Genomic DNA, 21,126 nt, shown 5'->3' on the forward strand with positions numbered 1-21,126 from the left:
GAGACACACAGTAAATTATAACAAAGAAAAAAGAAATTACATTTTAACACATTCAAATAACAATTTTATTTGCTTAAATCTCGATTGTTCTTTTTTTTTTAAACAAATTCTTTGGAAAATATATCTTTTTGAGTTGAAATTCCTGACGAGAGATAATTATATAATAGGTGGATTCTTCTATGAATTCAATTTAAATAAGAATTGCTTCATTAAGAATATCCTTTTGAAGTTCCAGGAAATTCACCTTCCTGAGTTTGCGAAAGGAAACAAAAATGGATTTGGCTAGGTATTACCAAAGAATAATACAAAAAAAAAAAATTATTGTTAATAATATAAATAAATAAAACACGACTTAGGCGCCACGATAGCCGATCGGTTAGATGCTAGACCCGCAAAGCTAAGATATATTGCGGTTCTAGTCTAGGCCTTGCATTTTATTTAATGTGTTAATATGAGGAATTTACAGTAAAGTATGTTAGGCGTTTATAGGCTAGACCCACAAAGCTAAGATGTATTGCGGTTCTAGTCTAGGCCTTGCATTTTATTTAATGTGTTAATATGAGGAATTTACAGTAAAGTACGTTAGGCGGTTATAGGCTAGAAGCGCAAAGCTAAGATGTATTGCGGTTCTAGTCTAGGCCTTGCATTTTATTTAATGTGTTAATATGAGGAATTTACAGTAAAGTACGTTAGGCGGTTATAGGCTAGACCCGCAAAGCTAAGATGTATTGCGGTACTAGTCTAGGCCTTGCATTTTATTTAATGTGTTAATATGAGGAATTTTGTAGTAAAGTATGTTTGCTAGTCGTCTCCGTCCACGACACCTAATTTGGTAGTTAGATGTAAAGCCTGTCCAGAAAAATAGGCAATTACTTCACTTAAAACGCGACTTAATAGAAATCTAAAAAATTATTAATTTTGTCCAAATTCAGAAACCGTGTAATTGGATCCCAAATTCTTATCATACTTGGATTTCCTGGTATCTCAAAAAAAATATCAAATTTGAAACTGTCTACAATTTGAGATCTATCCGTTTGTGTGTATTCTTGTCTATGCACAGCTAATCTAGCAAGTTGTAAATCTCTTATTCCATTTTTCATTTACAAAAACGTGAATTGCTGGTGATCGGTTTAAAAACTGCTTGATTGAAATAGTTTTTGATTTGATAAACTTTAAATCTCTTAGGTAAACAGTATTTATTTACTTCTTGAAAAAATAATCATAATGAATTTATTTGTAGTTTATTTAAATAACTAGTCAAGGAAGAATTCTAAGGGTTACATCCTGCATGATAGAAAACTGTTCGTATTTCTTACGAATGGTCTAGAAGCGATTACTTTATTTTTTTTTAAAAAAAAATCATCACACTGGTTATTTGCAGATTCCTTCTATTAAATTTATAAACTCACTGTATCATCCTCAATCTTCTGCACATAGCGCAAGCTATCTCCCCAGATAGTTCTTTCTACATAGAACAAGAAATAGTTCCCAAAATTGCCAAAAATATCAGATTGAAAGAACAGTTTGTACTTAAAAAACTGTGGCATAACGTAACTAATACGAGGGTCGTTTGAAAAGTCTGTGCAAAAATAAAAACTACTTAATTTTTTGGGGTAAACCTTTTTTATTTTTCAACATAGTCTCCTTTTAGGCTTATACACTTCGTCCAACGCTGCTCTAGTTTGTTGATCCCTTCCGAATAATAGGATTTGTCCAAGTCTGAAAAATAGCCATTCGTTTCTGCAATCACCTCCTCGTTTGAATAAAATCTTTTTCCCGCCAGCCATTTCTTCATATTGGGGAACAAATAGTAGTCCGAGAGAGCCAAGTCTGGAGAATAGGGGGGATGTGAAACGAGTTGGAACCCTATTTCCATTAATTTTGCGACCACAACTGCTGAGGTGTGAGCTGGTGCGTTGTCGTGATGGAAAAGGACTTTTTTGTGGGCCAATCGTGGGCGTTTTTCTTGCAGCTCGGTTTTCAAACGGTCCAATAACGATGAATAATATGCACCTGTAATAGTTTTACCCTTTTCCAGATAGTCGATGAGGATTATTCCTTGCGAATCCCAAAAGACAGTCGCCATAATCTTTCTGGCCGAAGGAACGGTCTTCGCCTTTTTTGGCGCAGATTCCCCCTTGGTAACCCATTGTTTAGATTGTTCTTTGGGCTCAGGAGTGTAGTGATGTATCCATGTTTCATCCACAGTGACGAAACGACGCTCAAAGTCCTGCGGATTCTTCTGGAAGAGCTGCAAACCGTCCTTGCAACACTTCACACGATTTCGTTTTTGGTCAAGTGTGAGCAATCGCGGCACCCATCTTGCGGATAGCTTTGTCATGTCCAAATGTTGATGCAAAATATTATGTACCCGTTCATTCGAGATGCCCACAGCACTAGCAATCTCACGCACCTTCACTCTTCTGTCATCCATCACCATATCATGGATTTTATCAATGATTTCTGGAGTAGTAACCTCAACAGGGCGTCCAGAACGTTCAGCGTCACTTGTGCCCATATGGCCACTCCGAAAATTTTGAAACCACTTATAAACTGTTCTAATCGAAGGTGCAGAGTCACCATAATCTTTATCAAGCTTCTCTTTAGTCTCCTGAGGCCTTTCATAAAGTAGTGTTTAATCAACACACGAAATTCTTTTTCGTCCATTTTTTGAAAATCACTCGACTTCCTCGATTCAAACGAATGCCAAACACAAAGAAATAGACCGATCTGGCTGAAACTTGGTGTGTGTTCTTCCAAGAGATGCTACTAACTAAACATAACCTCGATACGCGCCAGTAGTGCTATCTCTCTGACTTTGCACGGACTTTTCAAACGACCCTCGTACTTGTTCCAGTTGTTTTCAACTATGACAAGAATTTTGTTCATGTAAAAGATCCACTTTTTGTATCACAATTTCTATCTAAAATAAATTCCCAGCTACCTAGTGAGGGCATTAAACTCGAAACTAAATTAGTTTTGAGGAAATTTCAAAAACAAACAAATATCAAGTGTATAAACATTTCTAAGTTATTTGCTAAGATGTTTTCAAAACAGGAATTGTAAAAAAAGTTCAAAGATTTTTTTTGTTTAAGTACTTTCAGGATTTATATCATTTTAATCCGCCTAGCGGCGACCTCCAAAACAAATAGTAACAACTATAGCTTTTAAAGAGATCAAATATTTTACCCACTATTACATTAGCTAAGTGAAATGTTAAAGATATACATTCTTCGTCATGTAATAGTAGTTATAAAGTTGAATGAAGGTGAATCAACCAGACTGTGAGAACGTTCAGGCGATAGTATAAAGTTTTATAGTCGTGAGGAGGAGGAGGAGGGGGGGCGAAAGAAATATATTGGTAGTAAGGTGTGGCAAGGACGTAAGATTGCTTTCAAATCGGCTCGTTGTCCCTGTTTCCTCATCATGTTGCACTGATTAGTTCAGAAATATTCCTTTCATTTGATTCGCTCTTCTAATAAATAACAATTATACACTTAAGAACTTTTTTGTAAAAGTAAAAACAAAATATCTCTCCATTAGATAGAAATGAATTTCGAAATAATTACTAGCTGTAACTCTATAACTCTTAGAGATATTTATCTTCTACTCAGACTTATAATTAATTGAAAAAATATCTGGGAAAAAACTGATCAATAAATTATGCATACATCTTTAAAAAAAAAAAAAAAAAAGCTTCTGTTTTTTGCTCAAAAACACCGATAACTGGTAACACTGATTAATTAGAGCAATAGCATCAGCTGCTTTGATAACCTCGTGCCGTGCTTACCTTACTCACTTTAATTTGCAAAGTTTTGGTGTATTATTATCATTCACTTTATTTGAAATCATTATAAGTCGTTGAAGAGTAACTAAAAGAAACGTGTAATTGGTTCATTAAAAATGTGAATGTGATGTAAGATGATTCGTAATGTAGAAAAGAATAAACTAACAAGATTATCATTACAAGAAAAAACTGTTGCCTAGCTGGGATGTTTAGTGTAGCTTGTTCACGTCAACAACTCGTTCGACAGTTTTTTTTACTCTTCGAAATCAACGTAACCGCATGTAAGTAACATTTCTTTACTTTAGTGCTATAAACCAGCTACTAAGCTGGAGAAATTTAGTTAAATTTTAAGCTAAATTTAGGCATTTATTTTTAAAAAAATTATATGCACATGTGAAGTGTTCTGTATGTTTTGTGTATAGGTAATATTTTTGAATAGTAAATTTAACGCTATCATTCGTTATTTTCATAATTTATTTCACTGTTTTACAAAACTTTTTTACTGTTCATTTTGAATTACACACACGGGGTTATCCTCCCACATAGAGTAGTGTGAGACGAAAATATTTTTGAAGTTGAATTCCCTACACTAGAGTGTTTAATAAACTTAAGACTAATCTTACTTACGAACTTACTTTTAAAGCTTTTAAATTTTTACTATATACAAAAATAAAAGAATATCGCTTTATAAGAGCACGGTTGAAACGGAGCAATGTGAAAAGTAGACTTAAAAAACCAGTAAAATCAATGTTTTCTAGTTAAAGAAAATATTTTGGGCAGGCTCTAAGATTTAGTCTAATATAAGTAATCTTTCTTTTAGTTGAAGTGTATACTTTCAAGCACATTTACTAATTAAAATATTGTTCCTTTCATAAACATTTTAGACTATTCAACACCATTAATTGCATTGTATTGTTAGCAAAATGACTTCATTGAAGCTTAGTAAAATCCGTCAGTTTTCATTTTAAGTTGATCTAAAAATAAAGAGCAACCGTTCAGGTTTTTTTTTCTTTTTGTATGAATTGCAAAACATCTTTTTAACTTAAACCAGATTTCGTAACTGAAAAATAGGGTAAGAGTATTATGATATTTGCATATTTTAAACGTTGTGGTATTTGACATTTAAAAGTAATAATAATAAGTTCAACTATAACACGCCTTAGCCTTATATGCATGTTTATGTAAAGAACTTGAAATCATTTATCAAATCATTTACGTTTTAGTATTTAAACATTAAAATATTGTTATAAAATTATTCACTTTCATTATCCAAGAAAACGTTAGATAATAATATCTATCTCTGACCAATGCCATTAACAAACAGGTAGTTAGTTCTAACTACACTTATGCAAAGCCACAATCAAAAAAAAAAACAAAGTTAGAAATACTCATATTGCTTATTCTATTTATATTTACGTTCACTACTACCTGGTAAGGAAAGCAGCCATCGATCAAATTTACTACTTCTAATTATCGCCTGAAATATCGATTTTAAGATCCCCTGAGTGTAATAAAAAGAAACTAATGGTGTTCGTGTGACCATTTGCAGATGCTGATCCATCCAAATGGTCCGAAAAATCGTGATGGACATTAATCACACTCTGCTTCTGGATTGTTTAAGCAACAGAGTGGTGAAGAAACTTAAAATTACTTTTGAGTCATATGATTTAAAAGATCGGCTTAAATTGTCCCGTTTGGGAGTTTTAACTCCTGTTATACATTTATGATTTTTTTTTTCCCCCGTGAAATTCAAAGTTTTTTTGAGAGAATTCTACGAGAACCTGGAGTAAAAGGAAATCGTGAATGTGTTCAGTAAGCTGGAGAGTGTGAGTGAACCGCGATCAGCCTTCTAGGCCGTGCAGTGCAGTTTGGCGGTGGCTAAAGGACCTCCAAGGTCGGACACGAGAATGTAAACAGTACGAACAGCCACTCTCTCTATACTCTGGCTGTAGATTCCCACGGCACGCTTTATGTTCTGTGTATATGTGTGTTACGTGGTAATCTCTGGTGATCGTTAAAATCACCGCTCATTTGGATCGTTCAAATTGAACTTTAAGTCTCTCTTTATAATGTAGGTAGAATAACAAAATTATATAAATCTGAAATATTTAATAAAAAATAAACTCAAGAACGTATTGGTGAAACTCAGCGTTTTACAATATAAAATAATATAATATATTCATTCCTACAGATAAGTCCAAGGTGTCTGTAGATTATAAGAATTTAGTCTTATTGTTTGTCTTTAGAGTTGTATCTCAATTTTTCTAGGATCCCTCTAATATTAGGGTTACAGTTTTCAGTAAGGGCATCATTTCATTTCCCTGATATCTCACTTCTTTTCTTGAATTCTATTAAATAAACTAATTTAATTTTATTGCACTAGTGATTCCTTAAATAGTTACCAACAATATTTCTACTGACTCAGAAACTCCTAAATTGTCAGAATAATCTAGAAGAACGTATGATATGGTAAAAGCGGCTCTGATATTTAAATGGAACTGGGCAGGTAATGATATTTAAGGCAGAATGAGTGGAAGTAACTGGCCCATCTCTCTATCTCAGCAGTGGCTTCCAGAAAAAGGACAGAAAGGTAGGTCTCGGGGGTGCAACGATGAGATAAATAAATTTTGTAGCTTATTATGAAACAAAGCTTACAAAAAACGCTCTACTTCTGGATTGCTTAAGGAACAGAGAGGTGAAGAAACTTCGCCAGCTTAACATAGAAGCTGGTTTATGGCACCTAAGTAAAAAAAAAAGTCACATGCGGTTACATTGATTTCGAAGAGAAAAAACCGTGAACGAGCTACACTAAACATCCTAGGCAATAGTTTTTTCTTGAAATAGTTCTTTCTACATTATGAACCACCTTATAGAAAATATGTTTTTATAGGCCCTAAGATTTAGTCTAATATAAGTATAACCCTTCTTTTAGTTGAAGTGTATACTTTCAAGCACACTTACTAATTAAAATATTGTTCCTTTCATACTTCACTTTGTTTTGAGTCACTTGGAGTTGGTTGAAACGATCGACTTAAATTGTCCCGTTTGGAAGGAGAAGAAAAAAAAATAGATCGATAAAAATTTAATAAAAAATAAACTCAAGAATTCCTAAATTGTAAAAAAAGCTACTTAAGGGTCCATGAATAAGAAGAGCCTGTGTGCCTTTATAGATGGGTCCAGTTGCAATGAATTAAATTATTTTTATTTATAATTTGTATAATGCTGATCCATTTATTTATTATTAATAGTAATGTTATTATTCCATTTTCCTTGTTTTGTTTTCAGGGGACATCAAAATGGACATATACTGTAAAAAATCAATCGTACATCTACTAGAGCGCAATACCATCTCTTACAGGAAAAAAATGCAGAATCCACGAGAAATCCCATAGATTAAAGTGGAAGTGAGCAGGTCATGTGGCCAGAATGGAGGATAAATGATGGTCTAAGAGAGAGGTTCTTAGTGGACGCCAAGGAGTCGCAAGAGAAGAAGTATCGGCCAAGAATCGTCGACTGATAGACAGATGAGATGGGCAGTCCAGAATAGGTTGTGGGATGGTGGACATCAGCAAGTGATAGAATTTTGTTGAATTAATTGGTAAAAAAAAATGAGTAACTTTTGAGTCGTGAAAAGTACAAGATTCATTAATGTATGAAAAAGTTATGTTTCCAGTTATTTACGAGGGTCGTTTGAAAAGTCCGTGCAAAGTCAGAGAGATAGCACCACTGGCGCGTATCGAGGTTATGTTTAGTTAGTAGCATCTCTTGGAAGAACACACACCAAGTTTCAGCCAGATCGGTCTATTTCTTTGTGTTTGGCATTCGTTTGAATCGAGGAAGTCGAGTGATTTTCAAAAAATGGACGAAAAAGAATTTCGTGTGTTGATTAAACACTACTTTATGAAAGGCAAAACGCCTCAGGAGACTAAAGAGAAGCTTGATAAAGATTATGGTGACTCTGCACCTTCGATTAGAACAGTTTATAAGTGGTTTCAAAATTTTCGGAGTGGCCATATGGGCACAAGTGACGCTGAACGTTCTGGACGCCCTGTTGAGGTTACTACTCCAGAAATCATTGATAAAATCCATGATATGGTGATGGATGACAGAAGAGTGAAGGTGCGTGAGATTGCTAGTGCTGTGGGCATCTCGAATGAACGGGTACATAATATTTTGCATCAACATTTGGACATGACAAAGCTATCCGCAAGATGGGTGCCGCGATTGCACACGCTTGACCAAAAACGAAATCGTGTGAAGTGTTGCAAGGACGGTTTGCAGCTGTTCCAGAAGAATCCCGCAGGACTTTAAGCGTCGTTTCGTCACTGTGGATGAAACATGGATACATCACTACACTCCTGAGACCAGAGAACAATCTAAACAATGGGTTACCAAGGGGGAATCTGCGCCAAAAAAGGTGAAGACCGTTCCTTCGGCCGGAAAGATTATGGCGACTGTCTTTTGGGATTCGCAAGGAATAATCCTCATCGACTATCTGGAAAAGGGTAAAACTATTACAGGTGCATATTATTCATCGTTATTGGACCGTTTGAAAACCGAGCTGCAAGAAAAACGCCCACGATTGGCCCACAAAAAAGTCCTTTTCCATCACGACAACGCACCAGCTCACACCTCAGCAGTTGTGGTCGCAAAATTAATGGAAATAGGGTTCCAACTCGTTTCACATCCCCCCTATTCTCCAGACTTGGCTCCCTCGGACTACTATTTGTTCCCCAATATGAAGAAATGGCTGGCGGGAAAAAGATTTTATTCAAACGAGGAGGTGATTGCAGAAACGAATGGCTATTTTTCAGACTTGGACAAATCCTATTATTCGGAAGGGATCAACAAACTAGAGCAGCGTTGGACGAAGTGTATAAGCCTAAAAGGAGACTATGTTGAAAAATAAAAAAGGTTTACCCCAAAAAATTAAGTAGTTTTTATTTTTGCACGCACTTTTCAAACGACCCTCGTATGTTGTCAATTATGTACGCATTTTGCTTTGTTTCATCCCATTTATTCCATCTTTTATTTAGTTTTCAGTTCACTTATTTGATTTGTTTTTTCTTTCGTTCTTGTATTGTGTTCTTTAGCTTTGTATTCTTCAGTTTTAATTATTGTGTTTATACTTGATTTACTTTTGTGTATAAATATAAATTTTGTAATTCAGAATGTTGAATTCAAATACGTGTAAACTTTCAAAAGGTGATTTTTTTCTCTCTCTCTGAAAGGATGTAAATAAAGCAAGATGAAGTAAAAATTATTTTATTATCACTCTCCAAATTTTGAAACAAACTTTTTTTTAAATTATGTATTCTGAAAAATTTATTTAAAACATAGAAAAAAATAAAATATATATATATATATATTTAATTGGTAGATAGTTAAATTCTGGCATATCTGAATTTAATAGAAAGACTATGTCTAAATTTGTCTAGAAGAGGAAGCATTGGCGTCTAAGTTAAATTTAGAAGGAAGTATGAAGTTTGGAATTCATACAATTTAGACTATCAACTGGTATATTTTGACAGCAAATATTCAGGAGTCCTTATAATATAAAGACATGAACTTCCGTGAGGTAATTTAGAACAGAATTGCTTCCGAGAACGAGAGCAACATTTTTTAACATCAGAAACCACTGAAGTAATGATTCATACAAATATCCTATGTACCGTAATTAATTATAGGATTTTCCGAGATAACCAAATTCAATGCTGTAAGTATACTTATTTGTATTTTGTACTTCGTAAAGTATTTATATATATATAAATGAGTACAGGTAGGGTTGGGCTGTTTTGGAACTGCCAGGAAAGAAAAAAAGAGTTTGAAAGAGGAAAATACGTATACTTTGGCTAAGAATAGCGAATGTTCTCTCTCCTGTATTCTATTTTAAGGCCACTTGTGTATGTTATATTGCACCATATTATGAACTCATTTAGGGATAACAATAGTAAAAACCAGCTGTTTTATTACGTTCCACATAACTAATATAAATCAATTTTTAGAATTACAATTTAAATTTTTATATCCAAACAGCTTGACTTTACAACAGAAGAAAGCATTGCTTACGAATTCTATATGCCATCCTGGAGTGGAATATTAAGATTAACATTAGAAAACGGGCCGGTACTACGCCCCAGTATCTTTTACATTTATTCTTAAGATTAGTGAGGTTAACTAATTTGGTTTAGCGTACTCAAACAATCGAAACTGTGCTCATTTTCATATTATACCCAATACTGCCCGTTTCCAGCTAAAAATTTATTCAATAGTGACAAGTTCATTAAAATGCTTACAGAAGAATAGAAGCCTCAAGAAAAGTGGTGGATACACTAGATCTGCGATGATGCTGAGCTACATGGGACACGTACCCTCTACATATAACTCATAAAAACCATAAGTTTTATTAATTTATTTACTTTTTTAAATTACTTATTACATGAAACTTTGGAAAATTATTAAAATACCCAATCGGAATTTATTAATAATAGTTCTAATCGGACTGCAACAAAAGTTATGTCTCTAAATTATTTTAATAACTTCATGAATTTCGGTTGTGATTATAATCGAATTAAAAAAAAAGTCTGCTGAAATAAAAGATGAAATAATACTTCTTAATGATAGAAAATAATCAACTAAAAAATAGTCAATTTTACGCAAAAATTCTTCAAAGCAGCAGAATAATAACAAATGTCCACCATCTTAAATAAAAAACTTGAAGGCAAATGTGCATACTTATGCTATCTAGCGGTGAACGCCTGAACTAGTGTAGGTTATAATAAGTAAAGAAACGTTTTTTTCTATCAAATTTCATTACCCAATCTACTTATTTGTAGCTGTTTCATTCATTTGAAAACTTTAACATTGAATAAGGTGCTCATAAGTTCATGGATATCTCAGGTAAATAGTTTTAATTTACATCATAATTAACTAACGTGATATCGGTTCCTTAGTGAAGGGATGAAATAATACTTTCTGTTAATCAAGCGTCATAAGCCAAAAAATTCTGAACAACTGTGTATTCCCTTCAAGTATTTAACATTTTTTTTACAAGTTTTCAAGATTTTCTTTTACTAAAAAATTGAATTGTCTACCAAAAGTAAATTGCATGTAATATTTAACGTATCCAAGTCATCCAGAACTTGAAATCTTAAGCAAGAAATAATGTCAAATAAAAAGTAAGCTAATAAAAGCATTCTTGTTTTCTCCATTGCGGACTACACACTGAAGATCGTTATGCGATAATGAAAATTTTAAAATGCCCTATAAGATTAATTCAGCTGCAAACTCCATTACAAAGAAACTTACATAGAATATTTATGCAGACTTTGCTGCATTAAAAATCATTTGCATGCAAGTAACTCCTAAAACATTTATACTGAATATTTACAACTTTTCAATATAGTTTTGCCTATTACGCTGCTCAGGTCTGGGGGGGGGGGCTTGGAGAAATTATTGAGCTTTGTTAAAACTAAATTATAATCCCTGCTTTCAGATACTCCAAACTTCATCTTGAAACGGATGTTGTTGATCTTCTATTTACGTTTATTTGGAGGCTCCACTTCAGGTATGTATTGAAAGTTCTTTAATTTTTAACAGACTTCTTAGAGTAGTTGCATTAGAGATCGTGAAACACAAGACTTTTTGGTTTGATAGCTGGATAAAACTGTCTTATATGGCTTTTAGTTTTTTCCTTAAGTTAGCGGTTTTATCGGATAAAAATAATGGGAAGTGTGTGAGACAATAGTAACAACTCAAGTAAGTACCTTTTTTATAGAGCTTAATGTTCATGCTTGCCTATTTTCGTTTTCAAGTTACTTCTGAAGCACTAAATTTAAACGAGTTATATTGGCTCTTTAAGATGAGAGGTGAACTACTCTATTTGAATTTCACGCCCTGGGTTGACTGGTATTTGAAGTGGTGTTCATTTTGCAATTTGTTCATTTATTTTTTTTTTTTTGGCAACATTTCCTATTTTGGCAGAATTTAGAGTTCGACACCTTGGTGTTCGTCCTTTAACTTTTCTTAATTTAAGTGAACTTTTAAACTATAATAACTGCCTCTAATTATGCCCGCTCTGCCAGGAAATATATTATAAAATAATTGTTTTCTTTCTCCTTCATTGGCGAAGATTTTTGCTTTATCCTAATTCTATTTCTATAAAGTCATTTTTTTGTTTTCTTTCTACTTTATAATTACAAAAAGCTCTTAATTTCTGGCTGACAAATTACCAAGCCGTATATGCTTTTGTTTTCATGATTTCCTATTGTAATGTAAATATTGATTTCAATTAAGCGTATTATTTTGTTTTATTTTATACGAATAAGTATAATATAATAAAAATAAATAGGTAAAGACCTCAGGACAGTACTTAAAAGACACTGTATATAACTTAGTACTTCGTGCTTCTTGAAAAATTATTTCGAGGTAATGTATTACTAGACTAGTAAACAACGTAGAGGGTTTTGACTATAACTTTTGATGTAATATGTTTATATATTTCACAATAAACTTAAAAGTCAAGCAAATGACAAAACTCAAGTCACAGTTGAGCAAACCTCACATACACTTAAAAAATACGGTTGTGAATTTAATATTATGACATATATTACAGTCAATAAATCGATGTAATATCTTGAAATGTCTAAGAGCTTATTGTTGGAAACTTTAACTTACACAGGCAGGGGCGGCTCTAGCTCGTGTAGCGCCCGTGTGCAATGAAACCCTGGCACCCCGTAGGCCTGACCCCCCCTCCCGCGGCTATAACTATTAACTTTGCCGTCGTAACAAGAAAGTTTTTTCATATTCCAACAAGCTATTTTATAAGTAGGTATAGCTTACAGTATGGTATTAGTTACGGCCTTTCTTCTTATGACGGCAGAATAACACTCATTGTTTTTATGCCTGTGTCGAAAAAGGAGCCGCTCGCGTTTGACACCGCCGCACTACCGGCGCCGCGCTGTCTGGCCGCTTCTAAACTTTAAATACGTGAAATAAGGTTTATTTTGAGTTGAAACAAAATGTTTGAAAAAGAAGCCGCCCATAGGGCGCTCGCGTTTGATAACTGCCGCCACCGCGCTGCTGGCTGGCCGCTTCTGTCATATCATTGTTGTACCATGATGGTCCAAGACGATGCTCTTAGCATCCCTGAGACGGCGGCGCCCGTATGCATTGCACACCCTGCACTATAGGTTAAGCCGCCCCTGTACACAGGAAGAAGTTATATTTTCATTTAAGCTCCACTAAGCTCTAAAAACATGTGTCTACTCAGGAAACGAACTTTAGAGTGGGCCAAGCCAAGTTCCGATAGTTCTCCAATTGCTAGTCTAAATAAAGTTAAGTAAAAACAAAAGAAATAAATAAAGAAAAAACTGCCAATAAATTAATTTTAATTAAAAAAAATTAACAACTTTTATTCTGTAGAAGATAAATGCTTTAAACTTTGTCTAAAATTATTCAAACATTACGGATGACTTTTTAATTTGATTTTACATATTTTCTATTGATTTTAAAAAAGAAGAAGTACTAATTATTATTATTATTATTTAAGGAAGCCAAAAAAAAGTACAGGACATAATGTTTCTAAAATTTCAATCCTGATTCTTCAATTTTTTGATTGCTTTGCAACTTAAATCACAATAAATAAATATTTCACAAAGTATAAGACAAATCCACAATATTTATATAATTATATACAAGAAAAGAAAGAAAAAAAAAAATGTACATATACATAAATAATTTAAATTGAATTTACATGGCAGCTTAAATATCTTTTTATTCAGTAATTAAATAAAAAACAAAAAATAATATATTCAAGAGAATATTTAGAGAATAAAACAGATAAAACTGAAATCTCTTTTTGTTAATTCAACCAAAATAATAATATATTTATATTTACTTAATTAATATTGATCACAAGGATTTTTATTTAATCAGTTCAAGATGAAATAAATTTCTATGTACACTACATAATAAATTCTTATCCCTCCTCTGATTTTCCTAAAATACAAAACTATGAAAAAAACAAATTTATTAAATATGTACACAACATTAAGTTAGGAAACAACAAAAAAAAAAATTGAGAACATTAAACCGATATAATGGCAAACAGGCTTTGATGAGCAAAGAAACATTAGAATTTAATGCTAAATATTAAAGAAAACTGAAAGAAATAGTAAAATATAAATTTAATGTCAAGTTCAGGAGATCATATTTTACAAAGTTGTTATATTCTTATTTGAGTACCACAAGTATGTCCAAATTCAAACTCACTAACTTAAGTAAAAATTCTAGAAAACGTTTAAGTTGTACATACTAATGTGTTTCAAATGTGCAATAATAAATACTTCAATATATTTATTAAACAGAGGGGAATAAGCTGGGCCATATTTTTTTTTTTTGTTTGTTTGTTATATTTACAGAGCTACCTTGGAAAATCTCTCAAGGGGGGCTCTCCTCCTCCAAGGAGATGTCAGACTTCAGAAAGCCCTGTACATGGCCTAGCAAAAGATTTTTACATCGAACAGTTACGGTCCCCAGAAATTCGATGATCATGGTTCCCCCCTCCTAATAGAAAATTTTCTTTTGGGAAAGGATGATCCTTTGAATCGTTCGTTCCAAGACTTTCCGAGATTTTCAGAAAATCTTCCTAGTAGGGCAGAAAGTAACTTTAGTAGAATTGAGACTACTTTTTAAGGTGACGGACAATCGCGACATGAATTCTTGGGGTCGTATTCTCCATAAATAAACGAAGTTTTTTTTTTTATCCAACTTTTCTTAAATAAAAAACAATTTTATGTCATGAACGAATTTTTTTTTTTCTCATATACTGAGTTAAATAAAGCAACTTCTCCAATCGATTATTTCCACGATAGTATCTCAAATTAGCTGCATTATTATTATTTAATTCTGACAAATTGAACAACGCTCTGGAACACTTAAATGTCATAAATAAAAATGTAATATACGTTGAAATATCACTGAAAAAAAAAGCCAAATTCAAAATTGTGAGATAATGAAACTAAATTACAGATAACCAAGATAATTTTTAACCTCCTATTTTTAGTGATAATTATTAATATTCTTTATTTAATAGAATACTGAACAAACTATTTTACATTACTCAAAGTTTTGAATCAAATTAAAATTGATTCAAAGCAAATTTCATGGCGTAGTCATTAATTTTAAATAAAAATATGCGGTCAATTTTTTTTACAATTTTGTAACTTTATTTAATGATAACTTTTCTTTTATTTTAGAAAAAAAAAAAAAAGATAATTTTTTTACACAGTCTCGTACCCTTTTCGACTTTTTTTTTCCTTCTGTTCCATGGTTCTTTCCAATGTTCTTTCACAATATTTTTATTATTGTCACCCTAGCAATCAGGGTTCTCTGATTTATCTTTTAAACACAATGGTTACATCTCTTGTAACACACAAAGAAAAGTAAACAAAATATGAATAAAAATTGGTAGCAAACACTTTTTCCTTTTACTTGCAATCATTCCGCGAGCTTTATCTTATTTAAAAACAATTATTATCATTAATACACAGGGCATTAGTTCTTTTAAACTTTCCATCTTTCTTCTCTTCCTTTTCTTTTGGTTGGGGGGGGCGGGGCCTAATTAAAATGGAACTTGAACGTAAATGGTGTCCCACTATGGAAATGATGGAACTCTTGGAATGGATTGAATCCTTGATGATTGCCAGATTCTGGATCAAGTGGATCTTCTCCCTGATCGAATTTTGCACGTTTATCTACAAAAAATAAATAAATAAAACCTGATTCAACAAAGGAAAAAAATAGTTCAACAACAACTTTCTCTTTTTGTTTTCAACAAAATCAATTTTTTTTTTTAAAAAAAAAAACAAACTTAGAACTTGTACTAAAAAAATTAAGTTTGATTCAATTATTTAGAGGTATCTGAACAAACTTTAAAGTTAAAGAAAGACCCATGTTTATTTCATCAACATATATGTATAGTTCAAAGAAACTTGTTAGTGATTTTGTATAGATAATCGCATACGTCTCGAACCAAAACGTCTTGATTAATAAACAGTCTTATGTGTGTGAATATTTAATTACTTCTGTTTGATGTCTACAATTAATTCTTTTTTGTCTTCTCTTCTTGTCATTTTGTTTTTCCATTCCTCTGTTTTTCTATATTTATTTAGGTATTTATTTGTTTCTTTAGGTTTTCATTTAATTATTTATTTAATTATTTTTGTTTGAAAACTGTAGTCAAGTATTCTATCCAATTTTATTTATTTATTTTTTGATTTGTTTTCTCAGTAATATAATGCATATTAAAAAGTTTATTTGCAAGACAACTCTCAGACGGTCGTCATGACCATGAGTAAGTATGTCGCCAGAAAATTTGTATTTTGTTTAAACTGTGTAATACTTGAATAAAGACTATTATTATTATTATTATGTGTGTAAATATTTGGTATTTAGCGTATCTGTAGGCCAATTTCTTCATCACGGACGTGTTCAAATCATATACACAATGTGTGCTTACATATTATAAATATACTTTACACAAACACCTACATTCTAACCCAACATTGATTAATCTCGAAACTAAATTTTTATTAAACTGAGATCTTTCTGATCAATTCGAAAAAAATCCGTTTCTAACTTGTTGCACTTTAATTTTTTTTGTAAACGAATTCAATTGAATCCTGCAAGTGAAAACACATCCAAACAACTGAGTTCTTACGTTTTTCCTAGCTGAAATTTGCGAGGCTTTTTTGTAAAATTTTAAAAAATATATTACCTTCATTAGTTAAGACTTCCTTTGCTGCAGCTATATCAATGAACTTTTTCTCAGCTGCTTTCTTTTCAGCGCCTTCTGGGAAATTATCTGGATGCCACTGTTGAGCAGCTTTCCTGAAAAAAAAAAACCAATGACCTTCAAAACCTCTTCAGCAATAAATACTTACTTAAAATGGAATAATATAAAAAATCTAAAAACAAATTTACCTGTACGCTTTGATGATTTCCCTTTTAGTAGCAGACCGTTTTACACCTAATATTTTGTAGTAATCTCGTTTTTCCGATTGTTTTTGTAATTTCTGTACCCTCTGTATTCCTTCTTTGGCTCTCTGATAGTTTCCATTACCATCAGTGACTTCGTAGTAATCCCTCAGGGCTAAACAATTACAAAAAATTGAAATTAAATTTAACCGAAAAAAATATAAGAGATTCTTTTGTACTGTTCATAACTTTTGGTGTCGTCATTAATCCAAGAGAAAGAAAGAATAGGACCACAGGGCAGGGCAGAAGTTACACCAACCTTACACACAACAATATATATATAAAAATAATTAATAGCATTAAGTAATTAGTTAATTTTTTATGAACTAATTTCATATCAAATTAATATACATTATAATTCTGTTACTGTAAAATATATTCCAGTTTCTAGATTGGTTTCTAAGTTGTGGTACTGGGTTCGATACCCGGTCCAGACATTGGATTTTATTTAATAGTTAATAAAAGAAATTTACAGTAAAGTAGTATGTTTGTATCCGCCTCCATCCGCGGTACCTAATCCCGCCAGAAAAAAATTGGCATTACTTTACTTTTAATAATAATCAAAAAAATCCTCAGAACGTCAAATTACCTTCATCATACATTTCATTGTCCGTGTACGCTTCAGCCCGATCACACAATACTTCTGGATCCCGATTTATGTTCAACGCATCTGTGCAAGCATCAACGCTGGCGGCAGGTTTTCCTGCATGTAGATAACACTTGCCCAACTTAGTGTATGCAGTGAATTTAATCATAGGAACCTTAGTTTCTATTTTTAATATCTAAAAAAAAAAAAATTGAAATCACTGATAATTTTGATCTTACAAGAAATTTGCTTTATATCTTTTTTAATGATAATCAATTTTGCTTACCTTATTTGCCGATGATATACAAGATTCATAATCTTTCCTATCATAAGCTTCTTGAGCATCATTTATGAACTTGTCCACTTTCTTCACTTTTTTATAATGCGGGAAGCAATCTTTGTGCTCTGGATCTAATTTAAGACATTCACGAACTTCTCTGTAAAAAAGAAATGAAAAATTCTTATGCTAAAATAGGATAAAATAGGAGGATAGGCTGAAACGAACGTTTCATGAAACATTTAAAACACACACTCTAATACATATTTCTTCTTTTTTTTAAGTGTAAAAAACTACGGAATGGGGAACTTCTATGATATTCTCTGATGAAGGACCATCAATGGGCTAAGAAGATTCACGGGTCTTGGATAGAGCTTCCATTTATGTGGCATTCAAAATCATAAAGGGCACAAATCAAATCTGCAGAAAATCTAAGGGGGGACAAAGCTGAGGTAACAAACAATACAATAATACAACATACATACCTCAAACTTTCATGTGCTTGCCCTAGTTGATAATGTAAAATTGCAAGCTTATATAAACCATCAGTGTTGTCAGATTGTAATTTTGTTGTTGAACGCAAATCTAATATGGCAGATACTGGATCATTTAAAGCTACATAACATTGTGATCTTAATTCTCTTAAATAAGAAGACCACGGACAAGCCTTAAATAAAAAATATATATTGTATATACATAATATGAATATAAATGAAATTCAAATATAAATTAATAACCTATAAGTTACCTCTATGATTGAAGATAATAAATTAACAGCGGATACATGATCATTGTCTTTAATATAAGCTTCAGCTACTGCTATATCAGACTGTAAATTTTCAGCTCTGATATAATTACTATAAGCATCACCGTTGTTTTCTAATTGGTACTGTAACGAAAAAAAAAATTATATTGTGTGTGGGGAAGAAATTAATAAATAAATAGAAGTATGATCTTATGAATATTATACATATAATACGTACAATATGTAGGAAATCATCCTTGGCTGCCTTTAGATTTCCTTGTTTTAATAGGACTTGAGCTCTTTCGTATCTCGCCTAGGTAAATTAAAAAAATAATATAAAATAAAAATTACGAAAAAAATAAATATCCAAAAATAATATTCACTTGTTTTAAGGCGCAAAAACAATAATAAATTTGATACATTTTTCCCCATGAACAATGGAGAAACCAAAGAAAAAGATAACTGTGCAAAATAGGTCACATTCAAAAGAAACAAACAAAAATACCAAATTTCAACAAAGGGAAAGGAAGGACCCTCAATGGATTAAAGAAGGAACATTTAAAATTATTTGCTCTTGCAAAAGTCCCCCCCTCCTTAACAAGGAGACACATCCACAAAATAAACAAGCATAAAAGTACGTCATTTTTTACTTGCTGACGAATGCAGATTTTTAGTTTATCACAAGCTATCTTTCAAGAAATTGTTAATAAAGTGTCATAGATAGTCAATCAAAGATGCCCGGGGAAGATCATTTGCAGTATCTGAATATCAATTATTCAGCTTTTTCAAAATTGGCACCGAACTATTTATTCTACATTACCAGCTCTGGATGTAAACTTTTATTTTACTTTCACAATTAATCTTTGCACAGCAATGAAAAAAAAAAAAAAAAATCTGTGTAATGATTAATTTTGGATACATTTATATTTTCAAGTAATGGCCAAGATACTTATAAAAGTTTAATTCGCTGCAGTCTAGTCTTACTCCAAAAGCCATGTCTGTCTTCCTTAACGAAAAACTACAGCTGAGTGAATCTATGAGAAAATTTCTAATTCTGTAGGAAGATTCATGGCTCTTCTAACTTTCTAGAAACACTAAGCTCATCCAATTTTAACCTGAAGTCCAGTGCCTAATTTAGTAACAGTCCGTATCAATCCGTCATGTTATGAATAGATTTTCTCTAATCTACCTCACTCTCACAAACCAATTTTTATCACTAAATATTTGGTTCATAACTATTTACAAAATTAAAAAATGGTAGCTTAATAATTAAGACAAAAAAAATTTAACTTACTCCAGTAAAATCGGGTTTCAATTCTAGAACTTTATTCAAATCCAAAATAGCAAATTTTGCTTTACCCATTGCTAAATATACAGTACCTCTCTTAAAATAGGTTAAGTAATTTTTTGGGTCGCCCTCTGAAATCAATCAAACGCTTACTTAAAACATAAAATAAACAATAACAAAAACGAGGTTATGACAAAGTTTTTGAAAGATAATCAAGCAAAGAATTCAACTGCTCTAAACAAAGAATTTATGTCTTTGTATTTATGAATTAAATTTTGCTTCTTCAATTTTTTTTTATAAAACAAAAAACCAATTCTAAAAAAGAATTCTGCTATCGATGGGAATTGATTTGCATTTATGATCCAACCATATTTTCCCACGTCAGTTTATAAGTGCAATATTTAAATTACTGAATATTGTCCACTGGAAGAACTGAGAACAAAATTTTTGACAAAAGGTTAACAGATTAAAAAAAGCTTTTTTTTAAATTCATACTTAGGTAGAAGTCTGCACTGACAGCTTTATATAGTATATGTGTAACTTAAAAGACAAATTTAAAATATTTTGGGGAACTTCTTGAATAGGATTTAATTTCTTTAAATTAATAATAGCTTAATTAAAAGTACAACAATTTACTAAATTCCACTTCAACTAATTAAGAGACAGAACTTTTTAAGATTTAAAGCTTTTGAAAACTAATGTACCTTAATGAACTTGTCAAAATTAATATACGTTCAATTTTTCAAATGAATTTTTTAAGCGAAATAAAGATTTGTTTAGGTAACTCACCAACAGCGGCATGAAAATGGGATAAAGCATCTTGTAAGTTCCCTCTTGCTAACATTTTACCACCCATCGTTAAATGTTTGTTTATTTCATCTTGACTGGTGCCTCGTGTAACTATTGAGTAAAAAAATAAGTTTTTTCAGCAAAAATTTTGCTACTACAGCGTATTATAAAAGAAAAAGAAAACTTATTGCACAATTGCCACAGAACTTTCAATTAAATAACAAACACGATAATTCTTGAAAGAATAATTATTGTAGCATCTTCTATTACAACAACAACTGAGTTCTATCATAATTCAAATAACTTGTCATATTTTTAAATTATTAATTTACAGTAACATCTAATTCATAAAATTGAATATACCGCTTACCTCCAAGGAATATATCTAAAGCTACGAAAAATACCCAGGCGGAACATAATTTACAGGGAGACGACTGCCAATACTCCATAACGTATTGCAGATTTAAAATCAACTACTACCAGGTACATAAATGTCTTTATCATAGGATTTTAAACTAAAGATCTTGTAACCTCTGCTAACCATTATCTAACTTCCAATTTAGCCAGTTCGTGGTTTGATGTGATTGGCCATAAATGTATTCAATGCTAACACAAT

At 31.9% G+C, this 21,126-nt stretch overlaps 1 protein-coding gene across 1 annotated transcript; it reads right to left on the reverse strand.

The window, feature by feature from the left end:
• Window positions 1-14,009: 14,009 nt before the first annotated feature.
• Window positions 14,010-21,022, reverse strand: P58IPK (dnaJ homolog subfamily C member P58IPK). Its single transcript, XM_074127300.1, has 11 exons — window positions 20,881-21,022; window positions 20,511-20,621; window positions 19,728-19,852; window positions 18,672-18,746; window positions 18,437-18,577; window positions 18,174-18,355; window positions 17,698-17,848; window positions 17,415-17,607; window positions 16,772-16,940; window positions 16,566-16,678; window positions 14,010-15,543 (listed from the first exon to the last, which is right to left on the reverse strand). Exons 1-11 carry the CDS (start codon window positions 20,957-20,959, stop codon window positions 15,407-15,409), a joined length of 1,476 nt encoding a protein of 491 aa, XP_073983401.1. The 5' UTR covers window positions 20,960-21,022; the 3' UTR covers window positions 14,010-15,406.
• Between the last annotated feature and the right edge of the window lie 104 nt (window positions 21,023-21,126).

This window comes from Rhodnius prolixus, unplaced genomic scaffold (genome assembly GCF_049639745.1).
Source record: "Rhodnius prolixus isolate KJV_2025 unplaced genomic scaffold, Rpr scaffold_3, whole genome shotgun sequence".
NCBI classification, from domain to species: Eukaryota; Metazoa; Arthropoda; class Insecta; order Hemiptera; family Reduviidae; genus Rhodnius; species Rhodnius prolixus.